The following is a 22,681-nucleotide window of genomic DNA, read 5'->3' as shown; positions in this document are numbered from 1 at the left end:
TCAATCGGAGTTTGCCTTTAATGAAGGAGATATTGACCGGTAAAGATTGCGGCAAGATCACCGCAAGCAAAGATAGGAGGACTCATAGATGGACACGATCACCAAGGGGCTGGATCAAGGTGAATGCCGGTGGTGCTGTTCGGGGCAGTGACATGGCGGCTGTCGCGAGTGGTGTTTGCGATGTGATCAAGGTCATTGGATATTTGGCTTCTCCAGAAGCCTTAGGGATTGTCCGGTATTGAAAACTTAGGGTTGTTCACGAGGTGCTAATTCACACTTTGGCGGCTGGGATTTAGAAAAGTGCATGTCGAAACCGATAACGCCGAGGTCTTCAGCTTACTTTCGTCCACGCCAACAATGTCTTCAAGCACTGCTTTAATTGACTCAGTACGATCTCAACTAGCTCAGGAGTGAGAGGTCAAGATCAACCTGATCCGAAGGGAGGAAAATTCAATTGCGGACATGCTTGCCGCGATGGCTAGAGGACGTACAGTTGTAGCAATGCTGTTTAACGATCCACCGAGTTGCAAGTCTTACTTCCTCAGGAAGCTGCTGTTTACTGATATATTAACTTGATTTTATTTTAGGAAAAATATTTTTCTATAACAGTAACGTCAATAATTGGAAAAGGATAATAAAGAGGGGGGGGGGAATCTTCTATACTGATCAAGTACTTTTGGTATTAATAGAAAGACGTGGCAGGATGTGAGGCAGACAATTTCCGAGCCTAAACCCTGAACGTACTATGCCCACGCCATCGTTTTCTCTTCCTCGACAAAACCAGCGTCAGCCTTCAGCTCGAGGCATTAGCGCGCCTGCTTGTGTTTGTGTTGTGCTGTGCTGTGTCGGCCCTTGTTATCCTCCTTAAAATGCGCGCTCTCCTTACCTTGAGACCTCCGTGCATTTCTTCTTGTTATTTTCCTCCTCCTTCCTCCTCTTCCAATTCCTTTCTCTATAGCTGCTTTAGACCCAACAAGCGTTTCCACTTATTCAAGCCTTGTTCTTCCCTCAGACAAACAAAGAAGCAGCAGTCCCTTCAAAAGAGTCCACCCAATGCTCCCCAGAGTCTGAGGTGGTTCCTCAACCCCAAAGGCGATGATGACGAGAAAATCAAAGGGGATGGGGACGGGGATGTTAATGGTAATAAGGGAGAAATTGAAGGGGACACTGCGCTTAAAGGTACCCTTTTGGCTGGAGTTTTACTTGTGGGTGTTGTTGGTGGATTTGGTATTGTCGGGTACATCTACAAGGACCAAATCAACGCTTTCTTGAACCAGTTCTCCACTTTCATTGAAGGTATACGTCTTCATGAAGTCCGGACCCTTTTTCGCAGTTCATCTGTATTCAGTATTGTCTTTGTTAATTGGGGCTCTTTGAATTCGGAATTAATTTATTTTGATAATTATTGAATTTGCTGATTTAGTTTGCTTTAGCTTCATAGGTTTTCTATGGATTTGGGATTTACATGTATCTTCTTACCCACTAAAGAAATTTTAACACTGTAACTCGTGCGGCGTTAAACCATTTACAGTTTTGCCTTTGAAGTTCTCTGCAATGTGGAAAATCCTTAAATAGCAAATGGTGCCGGTAGGGTCCTATAATTTCCTTTAGCCTTTTTTTCTGGAAAAAATTTCAGATTAGACTAGTAGAACGTGTTAGTTAGGGGATTCATGCTTTCTTTCTTTCATTTAATGAACATGGTCTAGAATTTTAATGGTGGGTTTCTTCAATAAACAGGTTATGGATCTGCTGGATATGCTTTGTTTGTAGCAGTTTATGCAGGATTGGAAGTAAGCTTATATACCATCTTCCGTGCTTTACCTTTTTTATTCAGTTCTATTTCTCCCAACAATGAGTTACTTTGTTTTCTAGACTTTTATGCAACCTAATGCTTGTTAGTCGTTTTGTTATGTTGTAGGTTCTTGCTATTCCTGCCATTCCATTGACCATGTCTGCTGGTCTTCTTTTCGGCTCTGTCATTGGCACCATTTTAGTCTCTATTAGTGGAACAGTAAGTTTGTTATCTTCCAAATACAAAAGAGGAGAGAATGTGAGTGCGCCAGAAGTTATGTATTAATATTCTTTTGATCTTTTAGGTGGCGGCAAGTGTTGCCTTTCTGATTGCTAGATATTTTGCTCGTGAGCGAATTCTAAAACTAGTTGAAGGGAACAAAAAGTTCCATGCAATTGACAAAGCAATCGGAGAAAATGGCTTCAGAGTGGTGACCCTCCTTCGATTGAGTCCTTTGCTCCCATTTTCACTGGGGAATTATCTCTATGGATTAACATCTGTGAAGTTTGTGCCATATGTGTTGGGAAGGTTTGCTTCTTCATCTTTGAAGTGATATGTGTGCTTTCTTTTTATGTTTGTTGTGATGTTTAAATGCCATTAAAGATATTTCCGTGCTTCATTATTTTAACAATTAGTTGCATCTACCTTCGAGTCTTCGACTTATCAACTATTTGTAAAATTTTGTTATTAGAGAAAATTAATATTTATTAGCTTGTAAAAGAAGGGCTAGAATTGTTATTCAAAATGTTTTCAGGCATGCTTTCGCAACTACAGTTTTAAAGTTCTCTCCCTCTCTCTATTTGACTGAAATTTATGTTGCGGAATATAGGTTTCTGCTGGTATGATCGCCAACTGCACCGCATTTTCCCATATAAATTAGAATGATCCAGGAAATATTTTTACTTTTAAGTTTAAAAAACATTTATTCCATTGGAATGATCAAGATTTGTTATATTTGCATTATCATTAATAAAATAATTCCCAAGAGCTTTACATGATGTTTGCCAAAAGTGGCTGGAGTCTTGAGTAGAGGCCCCTGATCCTCAATTATGGGAGGAGAAAAGGACCTAAGGAACAGTTGTTTAGCCTACAGCTTGCTATGATCTAAAGGCTAGATTATGATGTAAAACCAACTTGGTATTTGATAAAACACTGGGTTTTGAATTTGGGAATAGAAGTTTGCTAAATGTCTACCTGCTATCCACTTTTGCTTCAAACTGAATCAATGATTGTCATGCAGTTGGCTGGGGATGCTTCCAGGAACATGGGCTTATGTCAGTGCCGGTGCATTCGGTCGAGCAATCATTGTAAGTTCACATTTATATTCCTTTCGAAGTAATCTACGTGATCAAAATTTAGTCATTCAAACTTCATATTTTTATCCATGTCTTTTGGGAAGAGGGTAATGACCCCATGACAATTGCACCTATTTTTGTTGTTATGGTTAGCTATCATGCAATTGCCTGAGTTCTGGTTTTATCAAATGAGTTATATTTTTCTCCTTTTGGGACCTTTTCAGCAAGAGGATTCAGAGTTCGGGATCAGTGGAGGAAATGGTATATTGACACTTGGACTCGGACTGTTGGTCACTGCTGTAGCGGCAGCTTATGTGACACAGCTTGCAAAGGTAATGCCATTTGGCTACCTTCTCATACTGTTGACGTTTCTTCTTGCCAATGTTCACGTATCATCAGTAGTTTCATTTGATGACTTACTTTTGAGTTCCAATTCTAAGAGGTACGGGGCAGGTTAGGATTAGTGGTTGCCTAAAAATCTGACTCGACAGGTTGTTGGCAATGAAAATGAATCTTGTCCTTTCCCCATCCGAATTAATTATCTGATATCTGTTGCCTGGATTGTGATTATGCAGGATGCCGTGAAAGATATCGAGTGAGCATTCAGGAACCAATTTTGGTATACTTAAGTTGATGACAGTATAGTTGAAAATTGTAAAACTGACAACTGCAAATCTAGCGTATATACATCAAATCAAATTTGTATCTAATGCAATGAATTCCACTTTTTAGTGAACGTGCCATCCTTTCTTATTTTTACTTAAATCATAGTGACTATTATTATTGACATGTGAGCGCATTCCAGTCATAAAAATAAAAGTTTTATTAGTGGCAACGATATATAGGATAAAGTAAACTATTGATCTCCGATTATAGGGTATTGTTTGGTCCCTTAATTATAGGGAACTGTTTTGTTACACTTGACCATTAAAAGTTACATTATGGTCTTCTGATTATAAGACATTAATTTGTTAAATCTCCTTACTATTCAAATGTTTCAAATTCATCATTTTTCAATAAAAAATCAAAGATTGTCTGAGTTGGACGTTAATTTGTTCATTGTGATATGATAAAAATATGATTCTATAACTATTTGAGTTGTATTTTGTGGATTAAATCTTTATTTATATTATTTTATTAAGTCAGTTTTTAAAATATTATGTCATCGAGTCAGTGCATAAAGGCAACGATAGTACCAATAAATATCATTAAAATATGATTTTATTATATCTCATTGAACATATTAACGTACAGATTCGAGGATCGTCAATTTTTTAATGAAAAATGATGAGTTTAAAACATATAAATAGTTGAGTGATCATTTTATAACTTTTAATAGTTAGAGACTCAACAAAATAATACTCTATAGTTGAAATATTATTTTATAAATTTTAATAATTAATAATTTAATAAAATAATACCTTATAATCGGAATGACTTGTGTACTTTACCTTTTAATGAATGTTTTTTGAATTCAGTGATTAAAGTGAAATTTCCTAAAAGTTCATTGCTGTCAGTGTATAACCAAAAAACCAAAAGGTTGGCAAGACAAAAAATAAAAAAAGTAGAAGAGAAATTGTGATATTTTTCCAGCTATAAATTAGCCTTAAACCCTGAACCGCTTGCGCGATCTTTTGATCACTTTTTCTTCCATTACCATCCAGCACTTCGGTACTTCCATTGCTTCCTAATCTGTCCCTTATTCTCAAAACCCTAGATCAGTTATCCTTTTTCCGTGAAATTTGATGGCGGAGGAAGAGACCGTAGCCGCTGTACCAGACCCCGTCCCTTTCGATCATAAACGGAAACTTGAGGATCTCGAGCCCCAAGACCCCCTATCGACATGCCCCGTGACAATGCTGTAGACCCCGATGAGGAAAATAACAATGTAGCGCCACCTGGTTCGTCCGACGCCAAACGCCGTAGGCTCGACGAGGATAATACCGATGACTTGGGTAACGAAAATGCTCTCCGTTATTTTTCTTTTTCTTTTGGTTTTATGTTCACTTTTAGGAATGGATTTATGGTGTTAAAATTATAGTTCTAGGGTTTCCTTGCTATCTTTTACGATCTTCCTTTTGGAAAATAAAAGATGTTTTAGATTGCGAGATTTTATGTGGGGTGAATATGAAGTGAGAAAATTAAGGCTTCATGTAGTGATATTTTTTCTGTTATATGCCTTGTTTGAAAATTGCTAGAAGTAAGATTCAATATTGGATGTAGCCTATGATTGAAATGTATGTATATAGAAATACATTATATAAATTTAGGAAAATTTGATATTAACTTTAATAATTCAAAATGTGTTATTGAACACCTTTATATTTTTTTTCTTTCAATTTTGTGCAGATAGTGAAAAGAATAGTTTATCTATTTATTTCTTCACATATCTAACTGTTCTAGTTCTATGTTTTTTATGCCTAACATAACAGCCAGTGAGAATGGGTTCCAATCTCAGGAATCAGACGAACCTGCAAAGGAGGAAGACGAGGCTCCTCGGCAAAATGATGTTAACAAGCAAGCAGAGGATGGTTATTCTCCTTCAAATGAGACTGAGGATACTGTAAAACCTGATCAAGTTGAAGGAATACAGAGGAAACGGATCAGCAGTCTACAGATAATCTTGAAGCTGCTGATGCTGAGTTAGGTAAAGTTGAGAGTTTTGTGACTGATAATGGTCAAGAACCCACTAAAGAGGATAATGAGCAACCTTCTGATGAGTTGCCTCAGGAGGAGGTTGATGATGTTCAATTATACTCGCAAAATGGAGGTTCCTAATGCCAAGGTATGCTGACTAATTTATTAAAGCTGTCTCATTGTGAATTGTTTAACTGGGTGTAAACTAAATTGATTTTATCATAGTTACTTAAACAAACATTACAATAAATCCTTTACTATAATCTATCTGTTATCACGTCAAACATACAAGAAAACGGATCCATTATCAATTTTTCCCATTAGTACTAGGTTCTCTCATTGTTCTCTCGCTCCCTCTACTGCCAAAATTTGTATCCTTTGTTTCTTGTATTAACTAGATGGTCAAATTTGTTTCAGGCTGATGCTGGGGGTTCTTCTTCCTTAGTAGCTAGGGGTCTTGGTACCACACAGGCTGCTGGTGCGGTTGATCAAATTGAGATACAAGTTCCAAATGAGAAGCTTTCCTTCCTTTTCCCCCCCCTATATTTACCTGAATGCACTGGTATGTAGGTGCTCATGCATCATAAAACCTGTTAAAAGATGCATTAGTCTTCACTCTGGTTTATGTTATCTTACCTGTTTCTGGTTGGTTTAATCATTGGTAGAGGCGGAGAAACCATAAAAGGACTGCAGACAAAGTCAGGGGCTCGAATTCGGGTGATTGATGTTATTGTCCCAGCCAGGGTTGAAGTTCTTGCAATACTGTCATGCAAATGCTGACAATTTAGTATCTGTTAGTTGATATCTCAACATCTCCCATAAGGGGATGGATCAAAGAAAGGACAGTGAGGGTAACGGGGATAAGAAGCAAATTGAGATTGCCAGAGAAATGATAAAAGACGTTATGAATCAGGTTTTCTTTTTTCTCCTTGCATCTTTTTCTTTATAGTTTATTTTCTGTTAGTATCTTTGTGCTGGTGGCAAACAAACATTTAAGATATGTTTGAGGCTAGTTAAGAACATTTCATGAGCAAAATGTTATTGTTTGTGTAGTTCTGGATTTCTCTTGCATGCTTTCCTGGAAGATTTGTCAGGTTGGAATTAGGGGAGGGAATTAATATAAATTTACGCAACCGTTGATCTCTCAATTCAATCATTTGTTGGGTTTCCCTTTGGAGCATCCAATATGAATTATATTTTTGTGCTAATGGCTTAAAAACATCTAAGATATGGCTGAGGCAGTTATGAATATATCACGTGCAAGTTGTTATTGCTTGAGTAGGTTGGATATTTCTTTCATGTTTTCCTAGTTTTAATAGAGTGGAATTACTGCAATTGCATAGATTGTTATCTGGAGGTTTGCTTCCTGTGTTTGTAACTTAATACCTCACTGTCATCATGTGCAAGAAACATTGATAGGATCACCGGTATTCCAATTAAATGACATTGTTTCAAGAACATATGCATGTGGATTTGGATGTGTGAGCTTTTTCCTTCTATTCATAAATAAAATATGCTCTTTATGAGATTGGATTTTAGAAGAGGATTACATACATTGGTAGTGAAGTTTTTAAACTCCTTAATCAGGGCTAGAATCTTATAACGCATCGATTCAGTTATTATAAGAGTTAATTTTTTTGAATATATCCTAATAGGACATATGGCAACCCTCGAACCTTACTTGTGGAATTTATAATCTTCATCACTGGTGTGTAGATGTTTTTCCTTTTAGCAAATGTCAAAATAACAAGTCTCATGTGGTATATAATTTAGTGGCTACAAATCTATCTCCTTCAATGAATTTGCCAAAGCAAACAATGGTTATAGTGAACTGCATTTTCTTCAATGAGACATTGCCATCGGATTTGATGGGGACTTTCTTACTGGGAGTAAATTTTTTCCTGAACAAAGAGTGAATTATCCATGTCAACATCACTTGAATGCTATTAGGACGATAATTTATGCAATCCAAGATGCCGGTTGCCATGCTTTATTTATATCGAAGGTGCCAATTTCGAACTCGTTGGCTTTAAAATCTGCAGATTTTCGGTACCTATTTCATGGGGTCAACATTGCTTTCTTGGTGTAGCAATAGACAACCACTATTCCCCTTCATCCACTGAAGAGAGGTATCTGGCATTAAACTCACATTGCAAGAGGTTAATAGTTGGTAAGATTGCTTAGACTTGAAAAATAAAAATAAATAATGTAGTGAGACTGCATGAGAAGCCTCCATGTTCTATGCTTGAGATGTGTTGGAAGTACACCTTGTGAAGTCATCATGTCTGGAATGTATATTCAGTACCACCTTGAATGTTGTTTGATACCATGTTGAAAATAATGATAATTTGTCCTCTTATGTGTATAGAGATGATGTACAAAAGTTTATTGATCTAAGGTCAGAAAAAGAATTGGCATTGTGTTACGAATGTTATTGTGCTACATCACTTGGATGACATGATCTTTTGTGGAAGTCTTAAAATATCCTTGTAGTTCAAGAACGATGTGAGGTTCAAGTCAATCTTGGTCAACACTCATGAAATCTCATATTCTTGTCCTTAATTATTAATTTAACATTTAAGATTTCACTATAGTCTTTGATTATATTTTTTTGATAAGAAATATAGTCTTTGATTATTGGTAGCTGTGATATTTTTTGTGGCCCTCTGTTTCGGCGGGTAATACAGATTGGTGAGATTTGTCCACTTAGAAATTGAGTATGTCAAGTAGGTGATGATATTTACTTTCTCTTATTGCCTTGTTGCAGAAAAAGTTTGATTAAAGATGTGGTTTGACAGACACCTCTTTGGTTTTGCTTATTTCTCATTTTTGTTTAAATTAGTACCGGTTTCATCTTGTTGCTGGTTGGTACATGCTCCCTGTTTTAACCAAGAGGTGGCCTAGTATCCTGTTTGTATTGTTTTGTTTTGTTTAACATGGTTAAACATGATATTGGGACTTGACTTCTACTTGGATTTTCCCTAAAATTGGTGAATGAAGTTCCTTATCTAACTTATTATTTTGTTTATGGATAGATTGTCAGGCCATCATCTCTTTCTGCTGGTTTCAATCAGCAGGGTTATCGACCTCGGGGAATCAGTGCTCCACCACAATGGGGTTTCCGTGGCCATTCTTCCCTAATAGGGTCATATGATTATCAGCAACGAGGACCATATCCATCTTAAACTCTCATTACCAACCTCCTTATGGCGGCTACCCTTCTCAGCAAATGGCTCCAAGGAGCAACTTTGGTCCTAGTTGGGAGCAGAGGCCTCATAATATGCAGGGACCTCTATAGAGTGGAGGTTATGATTACTACAGCAGGCAAGGACCTGGCCCCTCACCTGTTCCAGCTATGGGGCCAGTTCCGTCTCATCCAAATTATAATTATGGACAGCCTCGTGGTCCGACAGATTATGCCCACCCACCACCCTATTCCTAAGCTCCTCCGCAGCATGGCTACGGACATGGATATGAAGAAAAGTATGAAAATCATACCCCTGTCCAGCATCCTTATGGAGGGCATGGATCTTCTCAGCCAGGATATGCGCAGTCAGGTCCTCAACCTGGGTATGCTGCTCAGCAGCAATATGGCAATCCACTATCATATGCAATGCAATCACAAGGACCCCGATCATATGGTACTTCAACCAATCAACCTGTATAAGTACCGTATCAAAGTCCGACTGCACAATCGTATGGTCCGAATGTGCCTCCACAGCAGCAGTACCCATATGCATCTAGTGGGTCCACACAACAAAGCTATCCTCCATATGACTCTGCACCACCTGGTAATGGATAGAGTCAGCCTACACCTGTGATTGGCCAAGCTTATTCGCAGCAAGGTAGCCAGCTTGTTGATGGTTACAATCAGCTAACCGCTTATGCTCAAGCGAGTAATGTTGGGTATGGTCAATACCCACCATCACAAGGTTACTCTGAACAACAACAAATTCCAAACAATACAGGTTACGGTTATCAATGGGCTCAGGATTCTGGTTGTAACCCCTCCGACCAATGCTGGTAACCCGATCTGATCTGGAGTGTCACATTAAGGCCATCGAAGCTACCCATTGTAAAAATAGCGGAAAATTTAAAAAAATTTATCAAAACATATAAATTATTAAAATCATTAATCGGTATGCTTAATTAAAACAGATTTTCAAACTCAAATATAAAACAAAATACAATTACATGTCCTCTAATCACAAATACCATATTTTGCAACCAACGTCAGAAGAACTCCTTTACTGAAATTGATAATTGCACTGGTACAATTATTTTAACCTGCAATGGTGAGTAATAGAATGAGTTTCGAAAAGCTCAGTAATACAGAATTATTAGATGATGCTGAAAAGCGTGCAGATACAGATAAACATATATTTCCTTATTGGTTCAGATATTTACAAATTTTTAGGCTTAGCTGAGATCCTATTAATATTTCAGGTGGTAATGGACAATGAGCTTTCAGTTAAGAGAAATATTTCGGATGACTGAGTTTTGGATATCAAAATAGGTTATCTAGTGTGTTCCTGTAAAACCAGTAAAAAGATACATTTTTTTAAATTTTTAAAACATATATATATATATATATATATATATATATATATATATATATATATATATATACTCCTATCCGTTCACATCATAAATGTGTAGGTTCCTATAATCATACACCCAACCGCACATGCCATTTAGACCTTGAGCATAAAGCCGAAGAGTCTGCAGATGATCTTCTTCCAACAATAAACCCTCCAGATAAAACATTTCTCCGTCGGTAGATAGATATATCAGAAATCATAATAGAATTCAAATCAGATATCAAAACAGAATCCTGATCAGAAATCAGAACAGAATCCAGATCAGAAATCAGAACAGAATCCAGGTCATGTATCAGAATATAATTCAAGTTGAAAATCAGATAAAATATTATGTGATTAGGGAACACACTAGTCTTTACAGATATTATTCAAAGACACTGGATAATCTTATCGGGTAGAGAAACACGAATCTTCAGTTTATCGATAGAATGTCGGAAGTTAGAATCACTATTGGAAGAAATCAATAACTGATAGAATCATCAGTTATTCAGAATGAGACTTGAACTGATAAGGAAGAAATGAAGGTTCAGGACCTTTACAATATATGTCGATTAATCAGTTTATCGAACAACTCTAGATTAATAGCTCTCAGAAACAATACTTATCAACTTGTCAATTCATTAACCTTCCAGGGTATTTACTCTTTAATACCAAATATTATTATCCATAGATCATCTTCTGAGTCATCACTAAACATATTTTAAGGAGACTAACAAATATTACAATGCTCTTAATTTCATGTTCACGCTTGCACTATATCATGAACTGTTGATGTGCTTGATTTGTAGTTCATGATCCATAAGAATATTACATTATGTATGTTCATTAACGTTTCCAGACTCATCCAAATCACTTACTTAATCCTTAGTCCTTGAAGTTACTTGACTCATTTAGCAGTCAAGTCCATTACAGTTACTTCGGGGGTTTTCAGGGTAATTCGGACGTTTTTGAATTTCGGATACATATTGTACTTCCTTTCAGTTCAATCTGGTCTTCTTGGTTGATTTGTCTAACGAATATCAACTTCTTACTATCGAATGTAATCCAGAGTTGAGCTGAGCTGGTTACTTCCAAAATTATCATCAATCCAAGCTTAATGAGATGAACCAACATTCAAGTGGTACTTATATCATTCAGATAATGATACAACACTAGCATTAGTTGACTACTTAAGCTGCGTTCCATAACTTTTAAGAGCAGTACAACATCCATGTTTATTTAGATTTCTAAATTAATCCAAGACATTTACTTATTCTAAGCCATAAGGATATTTTGGTCATTTTGGTGCTCAGTTATATTCCATTCATTTTAGAGCTTAAGGATATCCAATCATTTCTGAGCTTGGTGATATTCTTGGTCATTTGCATTCTAAGGGTATTCTGGTCATTTTACAGATTCAATGTAGTCCAATAATTCATTTCGCCCGATCTTATTATTAAATTAAACTTATCATTTATGTCAGTCTCATCGAACTATTCTGACAGATCCGATGTATTTCAATCCTTTCCATTCGTATGATCTTTATTTAATTCAAAAGTATCATCTTTTCCAGTCCTTTTAATAGTTCTGACAAAATAGCACCCTTGATAATTTATTTTTAAATTGGAGATTTCCAGGTTAAAAGTCTTTTTGGATGTTACCAACAGATTATCAAAAACTTTCTGTACAAAGACATGATCTTAACAATTAAATCAGTAATTTATCGAGTTAAGTACTAATCATCAAAGTATTTTCTCATTCATGGTCAACTCGGACTATTTTTACCTCTTAAGGTATTTTCATAATTTCTTAACCTGATAACTTCGGTATTAACTCTTAACGAAAATAATTATAATAGATTCTATGGTTAATTGCTTTCCCGAACATTCTCTGATCTTGAAATGATTCCCTTAACAAACTTCTAGCATTTACACAAAGTTAAAAACCAGTTATCCAAATCTTCTGAGCAAAACGAGCATTTCTTATGCACATTAGTAATTTTATCAGATCAATATGTCTTTTCAAAGTTATTAACCAACTTTCAGGGACAATTCTTGTCATCTTCCAACATAATGGTATTTTTGTAATTTTACCCTACCAGAGTATTCTCATAATTTTCAATCCAAGTACCTTTGATGAAATAGATTATAATTTACATAACCAGACTTATTAATTTATCACTTAATCACAAAGCTTGTAGTTTAATTTCAACTATCCTCCAATTTCTTATATTAGTGTATAAATTAACTAACTACACAAACGAGACCAAACATTTTTTTATTCATGCATTTACCAATATCAACATGTTTTATAAAGCATAAAGAGATAATAAAGTATTACCTCAATTTTGTGCCATAATAATCATCCATTAAATTCCATTCAAACACCCTCGATCTTGAAATCATCTTCCAACAATTCCTCAGATGCATATCAACAGAAATTATATCAAAACGGAGCTTAATTTCCAAAAACGGATTGAATCGGGTGATAAATCAGTTAAAAACATCTTACCAGGTTTGAATATGACGAAACAGTCTTCGGATTCAGATTCAGAAAGTCGAAAAACATAAAATATGACTTTTCAAAAATTTTGACTTTTCGGTCAAATTCGATGTCAACGGATTTGACTGGCAATTTCGAGGCTTTCGGGTCTGAATTTTGAAAAACAGACTACGGAATCGAACTCAGAACGTCAAAAAATGTCATGATAGGTGTACCAGGAAAAAGTCAACTGTCGTTCAACGCCCGGTCAACGTCGGTCAAAGTTCTGGTCCATGTCAGTCAACGATCAACGTAGGTTAGCGGTCAACAGTTTTACACAAATGTCACCCTAACAGAAATTAATTACAAAATTAACACCTGAATTTTACACAAATATCACATTAACAAAAATTAATTACAAATTAACACCCTCTACGCGCAGTGGCGGCGCGCGTGACAGTGATACGTGTTGGAAAATTCCCAGAAAAATTCTTAAAAATTATTTTAAGGCATTTTGAGTCACTTACCGAGCTCGGTTCACAATTTTGAACGGCGGAGAGCTCGATTCTGAAACATCGAAAAGTTTGATTTTCTCACCCCTCCACGCGCCAGCGTCGACGGAGAAACGGATAACATTGGTGGATTCGGAACGATGCAAGGAACACGATGGTGCGTGAGGTGTCGAAAACGGATGACCGGATCGTCGTGAATCGACGAAAAACCAACTGAAATTGAGTTAAAACCGACGATACTTCCAACTGAAATTAATGACGAACGACGATGATTCATAACGAAAGGTTTGAGAGGTTTGTTCTTCGGTCAACAACGAACACGATGGTAGTTTCAGTTTGCCGATCGGAGGTCGGGTGACGAGTAGATCGGGGTTGAAAGGATGGTTGAAGAGGAGAAAAACTGAATTTTTTTTCTAAAAAACATATGGGAATGAGGTTTATATTCTCCTAAAAAAATGGTCAAATCATGAGTTTAGTCATTGAATTTCTTGTACTTAAAATGGTCTGTCAACTTTGAAATTTTACAATTTAATCCATCGTTTCTTTCAAAATACTAATTAAATCCAATACTTTATAATTTCTAAAATTTAGCCCATAAATTAGGGTGTTACACTGGTTACAGTGCTGCTGCTGCTGCGGCGACATATGATGCACCGCCAACCAACGGCCAACCCACTTATGCTCAAACAACAGCAGCTCAGCCTACCTATGATCAGTCTGTTCCCCATCTGGTATTTATGCACCAGCGCCGGCACCGGGTACTGCACCTGGGTATGGAGAAACAGTCACCCCGGCCTGGATATCCTCAGTATGATTCGACCCAGATGTATGCTGCACCACGTCGACATTGGCAATCTTCCTGTATTTGGTGTGCTGTTAATGTAATCATGTACCGAACATTTCTGGATGGCAGTATCATCTTTGGTTTTTTCCTTCTGATGGTACTAATTTCTTTTATACATTTAGTTTTATACTCATGTCCTCCGGATAATATTTCAACGAAATGGGACCTAACTCTGCTATTAATGATATTGTTCCTTTCTTTTATGGTCGGGCTATTCTTCTCTACTTATGTCAAAGTAATATATATATTTATAAGATATATATAACCATTGGAATATTTAGTTTTTATCCTTTTGGATAAAGTCTTTCATGGCTAGAATAAAAAAAATGGAGGGACAAGGTATCTAAATTCAAATTCAAAATAATAGAGATTTGTTACGTATTTAATCTAAAATATTAGAGGGTAAAAGTTCAATTTTACTTAAGTTTAGACTGATGAAGATTTAAATTATTATTAGATCAAAAATTTTGGGAGGGGCGCTATACATCCGTCCCTGCTGGTTCTAGTATGCATCCACAGATTGAACTATTCATCCAAATCTGACAGTCTGTTGATATTACATATCGTTTAAAGGAAAATAATTGAATTTGTACAAATATGGCATGCCCATGCCAAAATTTCACACAAAGTAGCCCAAATGCTATTCCCAAGTTTAATACATATATAGATAGATAGAGATATTACAATATCTTATAAGGTCCACTGTGCTGCAGTCTTTTGATAGCAATTTCAAAAACAAATTAAACCCATCATTATTGTGTATTTCTTTCTTCTGGAAAGTCAAACAGCTCATCTCTCAGTCTCGGCATGTATCACCCTATCAAGAAAATTTTATGAAACCATATATACCAAACTACTGAAAATAGAAGATGATATATACATTGTATAGAAACAGAAGGCACGCACAAGCTTTCTTGTATACCTGCAGATTAAAGTAAATCAGGAAAGGAGAGATGACCACTACCTTGCATATTCCATCCTTCTGAAGCGTTAAAAAAATACTCGTTTAGCTCTATCAAATTGTTTGTCAACTCTCTTCATCCACAATAACAGTGGACTCGTTGCCAATCTCGATGTCCATTAAAGACGCCATTTCATCATCAAGCAACATTGGTAAAGGAGAACCCTGCAAATTTGAACCGGAATCACAAATGATATTCCAAAGCTATAAAGAGTAACTTTCTTAACACGTATTCTTTTGGCACAGAACAGATCCTGGTCTTGTCCTAGTTCTGTAAAGAGTTTTACAGAGTTTGGTCCACTAATGCTATTTAAGTGAGCAATCACCGTTAGGTTCAGATACATAATTACTAAATGTCAGCGAGAGAATGAAGGTACACAGTTTCTACTACTACAAAAAAAAAACCAAATTAGGACAAGGAAGAATAAACATAAACACGTCATCACAAATTCGTTAGAAGATAAACCTCTTCTTGAAGAAACAATTTCAGCTTCAAGGACTTTAGTTTAAAAAAGCTTTCACAAAGGGCCTTCAGTTTTCCAACCTATAATAGAGAAAACTAATTGTGAGTGAATCTTCACATGCATATCCAACTAAACATACTTGGAGGAAATGGTCAAGAATATAACTGTCGTAGTGGCTGGCAATTTCTTTGTCAATGGAAGCTTCTCACCAACAGATGGAGCCACACATTTCAGAGTGATCGCTGCACGTTATATACACAGTTGAAAACTTTTAAGTGCATGAAGAGAAATTAACAAAAAGAAGATGGATAAATCTATGATTCGTACACAAGAGTCCTGAGGCCATCTTCTGAGGACCTGCCACTCCCACTGATGGCGCCTTTCATCTCAATCCCATAAAAGTTCTTCAACTCAACAAACCTGGGATTGAAGTTTAAGTTCAGAAATAACAGTAAATATTTCAGTTATGCACATAGTTCATAGGAGGAAATTCACCGGGGATGAAGCCAGTTGATCTCTCCTGGATTATCAAGCAACTTTGACATTACTAAGCGCACATATCTGCAAGAAATATCGAATATTAATTAGAAGATAATACAACTCAATATGAATGTTAATTTCTTACATGGTATAGGATACCATTATGATTGTGGCTCACTGGTTTTCATATGGAATGGTAGCAATAGAGGATAACAATGATTTAAATTTAAATCCCTAGTACTTAATGTGTTGATCATTTTCATGCAACTATTTCAAAAGGTTATTAGACATGATAAGATATCATCATCCATCTATCATTTATTAAAATTACAGTTTGAAGACGAACAGTAATCAGAGATTAATATGATTTACGAAAAAATTTCCCTGCCATAACAGACAAGTGACTTAAATGTTTCACAGAAAAAGTGTGTTTCAAGAAGATTAGAAGATATTTGCTAATATCAATAATTCTCAAGATATATCTGCCTAGGAACTCATTTTAGTATGAACTGCTAACTTAAGCAAGTGGGACCATAGCAGACCGTATCATGTGCTTCACAGATTAATGACTGCTAGTATGCCTTACTCCCTAAAAATCAGAGGTTTGAGGCAGAAAGCAGAAAACAGAACAAATACTGTAAAATATATCAAGAATAGGTGAGACAAAGGAAAGAAAATGAAACAAAGCCAGAGCATGATTTCATTTCAGAAAGAACAGAGTAACCAACAAATTTTTAAGGAAACAAACACCGGATTTCTGACTCCTTCCTTTCTCGAGCACTTATCTGAAAGATTGTTGGATAAGAATGCATTAAATTCATTAGAACCGCACAAAGAAAGAAAACAAGGCAGACCTTTTATGCAGTATCTAGAGTTTACCACACTCCCATTTAGCATTTCAACTTTTGCTAATCGTGCAATTAAAGCAAATCTTGGGAGACCACCTCTTCCAGGATCTGCTATTGGGTTATCAGAAAGCCTGATGTCCTTAGAGTAATAAAAGAACAATAAGAAAAGAAGCTAAACATTTGGGATGCAGCAAAGAGAAAAAGAACAAAAAATCATTCCAACAGCAAGAATCTAGCGTTGGAGCCTACTAATCTTGCTAATTTAGCCAAGATGGAAGCTTTCTCCCTACACTCAAGGTCTAGTTTAGTGGGTATAATTATCATAAAACGTAGTTATCTGATCAGGTAGATAAACAACAAAATTATAAATTCACAGAAGCATGTCATTATATATGTTGACATTATGTGCAACCAGTGGTGCTTGCATATATGATGTCACCTTCAATCACAACATTTGATTTTACCCCCACAGAATTAATTAAAGTAGCAGCATGTTCCACACTCCAAAGCTACTATCATGCACATCGAGAAGATGTTGCAGATGAAGAAACCTTACAATCAGTTTTGGGAATGAGTTCAGTGAGTCAATTGAAGCCAGATCGCTAATTTCATTACTTCCTGAAGCATAAAAGAATTAGACAGAAGATTAACATGAGAAACAGGCCAATTGACAAGTAGAATAAGAACTAATAAATTACCAAGAAGAAGGCACCGCAAATTTTGAAACAGTGAGTAGCTTTCCTCACATGACTCCTGATTACCAAGCAATTCTTGTATCTTATTCTTATCTGGGCAAAAGATGCTGTTCAACTTGTTCTTGTTCAAATAAAGCTGCTCCAAAACTGAGACCGAGAATTATAGAGAGTTATGAGCTATCAAGAGAATTGAGCAACTAGAAAGTTGAGAGAACACCATCCTGGAAAGGAGCACAAATTTCATTCTGACCTTTTCAGTTGAGAAACTTTCAAGATATCATTCCATTCAGTTAAGCAATTATCTTCCAAATTCAAAACCCGCAAAGAAGCAAATCCCTGAACGGTGGAGGATGATGTTGGCTGACAACAAAAGTGGAATAAAAAGCAGAGGCATGCATCAGAAAGTTGGTAACATTTAGCGTTTGAAATAGTAAATACCAAAAAGAACATTGCTATTCTTTGCAAGCTGTGCAATAGCTGTATAGTATTTCTCTAATTTCACCCCTGATTGTTCATACTAGTTCAACTTGTTTGCCACAGTTTTCTATGCATCCCACAGAATCAGTGTACAATTATCTTTGAAATAATTTTTTGCTGCTGCTACTACATTCAACCCAGCATTTCTTCAATCCAAAGCTTCGGTTAATAACTTAGTTAGTCCTGTTTTTTGTTCATTGTTTTTCATTCGGATTTCTGCTAACCAGATCAAATTCTAGTTGTGACAATCCAGAATAAGACAACAGATTTCCTCTTATATCTATTAAGCAACTAAATCCAAAGTTGGAACCACCTATCTTTCCCCTAATTTACATAAGTAACAGCATCAATGAAGAAAATAATTTTAATTAACTAGTAATCAAAAGAAAAGTGAGCAAATAATTAATCCTCTTCAGAAAAGAAAATACTTTTAATAAATGCATGTGCGTGTATCATTTTTCTCCCTTTTCCATTAATGCTACAGAGCAAAATTTCCTTCATGTCCTTATAAATCACATGCAAAATTTCTTTCCATATTGTTTATGCCACAGATATCTCAACATGCACTTCCCATGAAAATAATGCCTCAAATTGGTTATAAAAAAATATTAAAGATCTCATTTGATTGCAATAAGAATAAGGGCTAATCTGGGAAAATTAATAAGGGGTTATTTTCTGTTTTAGTCAAACACCAGTATACAAGTCCTCAAAGAATTGAAAAACAGCTAGAATGATAGAAATTTCTAGACATAACATAATTTGATTGAAGCTTCAAGTAACTAAAATAAGTGATACCTCTATGGAACTTATTTTATTCCCCATCAGGTGTAACTCCTCAATCACTGGTAATGAATGTTCAAGGATTTCAACCTGCCATGTCAAAAAGATACCAAATATAATCTTCAGTTAATGGGATTTTACAGCTACAAATTCCTTCCTCTCTAAATTCCTCATTCCCATTTAAATCTTAATCACAGATAATACCATTTCAATAACAGTTCCACTACCACTCATTAATTTTATAAAGCACACCTCTTCTTATAACTTGCAAAAGCTTCTATGAATGAAGTAAGAATAGCACACCTGTGACCAGTTATACCCGTACTGTTCAAAACTAAAACACGGATGCCTTCTAGTAGGGGCAACCCAATCATGTTCTGTGTCATTAAATTATTAGACAAATTGAGTGCTACAAGATGCGGTAACTGTTCACATATGGTGCCAACATCCTGCATTAAAAGATTGATTCAAACAGATATAAGCTAAACAAAAGCATAGTCATGAGCAAGCAGTAATTGACTGGTAAGGTAGTTCCACAATCACAAGCAAGTAAATATAACCAGTCTCTTAAGGGTTAAGGCAGAACAATTGCATACATCATAGAACAACTATTACATCTAAGAAAAACCTCAAATGATGATCACCCTAGAAAAAATATATTATTCATTAATTTCATATTATTGACTTCCTAAGGAATAAGAAAGAGATTATCATGTGAAGAAGAGCAGAGAATCTGTTCAAATTGATTAGTGAAAGAAGAAAGCAGCCTATTTTTATTGGCTGAAAATTACAGTAGCAGAATGCAACTAGGTATCTTTTCCTAATCTTTATCTCCTAAGAGAATTTATTTTATTCTTAAGAAGATAAAACCTAAGAATAAAAATAAGTAAAATTTAATTAGAAAATAGAATTTAGAATACTAAAATTCCTTATCTTGATAGATTTGCTAATCCTGACAGTTATCCACATATATAAATGATAATAAATGATATGACCCAAATTTGGTGTGAAATCCCTTGGGTGTATCAGGTGTTTTCATTTCAGGTGGAAAAGATGATAATCTTATCAACACAAAAGGACTGGAAAAGGGCACAATTTGTTGCATAAGACATACTCTAATCATATTAACTCTGAAACATACAATGTATGGTAAATTCAGAAAATGTTGCTTAAATCCCATTTATTTACAGCCAAACATATATCTCAATTAATTCAATTCCCACAATGAAATTAAAATTAGAAATTTCAAATACATTCCTAAACGAAAGTTTATCTAAAACAGATCATGAAATAGTAAACCCAGAAAGAGCAGTTAGATCCTAAGACAACCAATAAAATAATATCAGCCAGAAAGTGTTTAGAACTCATGCTTACAATGCAACAGTAGAGGATGACATGAATAGAGAAAGCAGTATATGCTATATCAAGTGTTCAATCAAAGAACTTTGTTGTAAGTAGCACCAACTAGGACATGTACCTTCCAATCCGAAATCAAATTTCCCGTCAAGTCCAGCTCCTTTAAATCTGCAACAAGAACATGACAGCTAGTTAGAAAATAAAGTAATAAATACAGTTGTACAAGCAACACATTCAGAAAAACACAACAAATATATACCAGTCAACAAAATATTTAAAGGAGCAGCATATCTTAAAATCAGGTAAAGAATGTAACAACGCTAATCGATATATCTTAAAACAATGAAGCTTACTTTTCTGCCTTTCTAACATGCTCAAGCCAGCAGAGAAAATATCATAAAACTACTTTCACATGAAATGCGGCAACCAGCTGAATCATCACACTTATGCTCATAAAAATTTCCTTCTATGGTGCAAATATTATTTTAGCATATGGGACATGTACAAAAGTAACCTTGTTTGTTACTTCTACTCTATGCCAAAAGTAAATTCAACATCGTTTTACAAAGTTGATGACTGCATATGCTAAAATTCAGAAGCGAAAACAAATAAATCAGAAAATATAAGCTTGATTTGTTCTTTTTTTTTATAATACAGACATGCATTGTGACACAATATCGTATAGCATTTTACAAATCAATGGTTCTCATAATCTTAGGAGCATCCAAGGTTTTTGCTTTTCTTCCCTTCATTTCTCTTTTCGTAAAACTAAACTTTTAGATACAAAAATGGCATAACATCAAGAGCAAATAGAAAGCAGCAACAGCTAACCTGGAAAACTATAAACATGAAACTAAAATGATCAGTAACCTAAAAGTAAATTCAAGAAGGATGCTCCTTAATTTTGTAATATGATACTCATCTTTTGCATGTGCAAAAGGAGTTTATATGCCTTTAAATCCTCAACAAGGCCTATTCTTAGATTAATTACCGTAGGAAAACCCACACAAGGGAATGAAGCAACAAAATTAAAAAATTACTATTTGTCTCAGAATTTATGCAAATGCAAATAGCTAAAAAAAATAAAGAATTCTCTGAGAACTCAAGTTAAAACTTAGAATGTCTATTACAGATTCTAATAGACAAATCGGAAAGGGCATTTCACTTGGCACAGAAGCACGTATTTCAGCCGGATCTCCGGGAGTGCTGACACCCAAAAAGGATATTGAAGCACTATTCAGCTCTTCAAATCGACTTTTAGTTTTAGGACTATTTCATTTTGATTACTAAACTCTTAAAAATTGTGATTCAGTTATTTAACTTTTAGTTCTTTTCAATAAGATCTATGTCGTTACCTTCAGTTAATTTTATGTGACGTGGCAGTTAACTCCCTTAATTTCTTATTCTTCTAATCTTCTTCTTCAGCTTAAACCCATAACAATTAAAAAATATAACATAAACCCATCGCATTGGGGGAGAATCGTTTCGCTGCAGCATAGCAAAGTAAACCAAAGGACTCAATCTAAACGACAGTCATGGCGACTGAACCTCTTCCTTCTGCCTCCGCCACAGCCACCGCCGCCACAACTTCACACAAAAATCGATACCGTTTGATATTTGAACTCCCCATCAACTTCTTCAAGTCGTGTCGTTTACTTTCTCCTTCTTTAACTTCACTCATCGAGACCCTCTCAATTTCCGAAAATTCTTCTTCAGAATACCCTGATAACACCGATGAAAAGGACGAAAAGAGCTCCAAAACCGGCATCGGTTTGCCCAAATGGACTTGCAACACCTGCAAGGCTGAGTTTGACTTTCTCCAGGACCAACTCTCCCACTTCAAATCCGACATTCATCGTTTCAATATAAATTTTCTCACATGTTTCTTTTAAATTTTCTTTGCTTTTACTTCTCTGAAAAAGTTACATTTGAATTGAAGCAATGGATTTTTTTTTATTTCCCCGTTTTATTTGAGTTTAGGTAAAATTAAGCATTTCTGGTAAGGATACTGTAAAACAGGAAGATTTTAATGAGTTGACCATGGATTCTTACAAAGACTTCGAGGTTTCAAGTATTTCGGGATCTGAAGATGAAGCTGATAAGGGAGCTTATCCTCGCAATGATGCATCAAAGGGATTGATTGAAAATATCAGGAAGAAGTTGTTTATTCTTCTTCAAACCGGAGAGAGAGAGAGTTTCAATTTGGAAATCTTTAATTTTAAATGAGAATGATAAAGAAGTGTAGAATGATAATCCTAGGTGCTTGAGAGAAAATGAGGTGATTGAGAGGTTGAAAGCTTTGATTCAAGAGCCTAAGGATAATGCAAGTTTTAGGATCGTGCTGCTTTCAAGTGGTGGGCGTGGTGGCTCACATAGGAGGAAGAAGGATGCTGGGTGCTTGAGAGAAAATGAGGTGATTGAGAGGTTGAAAGCTTTGATTCAAGAGCCTAAGGATAATGCAAGTTTTAGGATTGTGCTG

The 22,681-nt window shown here is 35.7% G+C and overlaps 1 protein-coding gene and 2 pseudogenes across 1 annotated transcript; 2 read left to right on the top strand and 1 right to left on the bottom strand.

Moving 5' to 3' along the window:
- The first annotated feature begins 730 nt into the window (after nucleotides 1-730).
- LOC120162365 (TVP38/TMEM64 family membrane protein slr0305-like) lies at nucleotides 731-3,823 on the top strand. Its single transcript, XM_039172524.1, has 7 exons — nucleotides 731-1,296; nucleotides 1,738-1,790; nucleotides 1,919-2,011; nucleotides 2,097-2,320; nucleotides 3,033-3,099; nucleotides 3,312-3,419; nucleotides 3,663-3,823. The coding sequence occupies exons 1-7, from the start codon at nucleotides 870-872 to the stop codon at nucleotides 3,684-3,686; spliced, it is 996 nt and encodes a 331-aa protein (XP_039028455.1). The 5' UTR covers nucleotides 731-869; the 3' UTR covers nucleotides 3,687-3,823.
- Nucleotides 3,824-4,771: 948 nt separating this feature from the next.
- On the top strand, nucleotides 4,772-9,797 carry LOC120162366 (annotated as a pseudogene).
- A 5,314-nt stretch (nucleotides 9,798-15,111) lies between these two features.
- Nucleotides 15,112-22,054, bottom strand: LOC120161469 (annotated as a pseudogene).
- Nucleotides 22,055-22,681: the final 627 nt, after the last annotated feature.

This window comes from Hibiscus syriacus, unplaced genomic scaffold, assembly GCF_006381635.1.
Source record: "Hibiscus syriacus cultivar Baekdansim isolate YM2019G1 unplaced genomic scaffold, ASM638163v2 tig00111402_pilon, whole genome shotgun sequence".
In the NCBI taxonomy this organism is placed as follows: domain Eukaryota; kingdom Viridiplantae; phylum Streptophyta; class Magnoliopsida; order Malvales; family Malvaceae; genus Hibiscus; species Hibiscus syriacus.
Note: the sequence above shows the minus strand (reverse complement) of the source record. Positions and strands in the feature narration are given on the sequence as shown.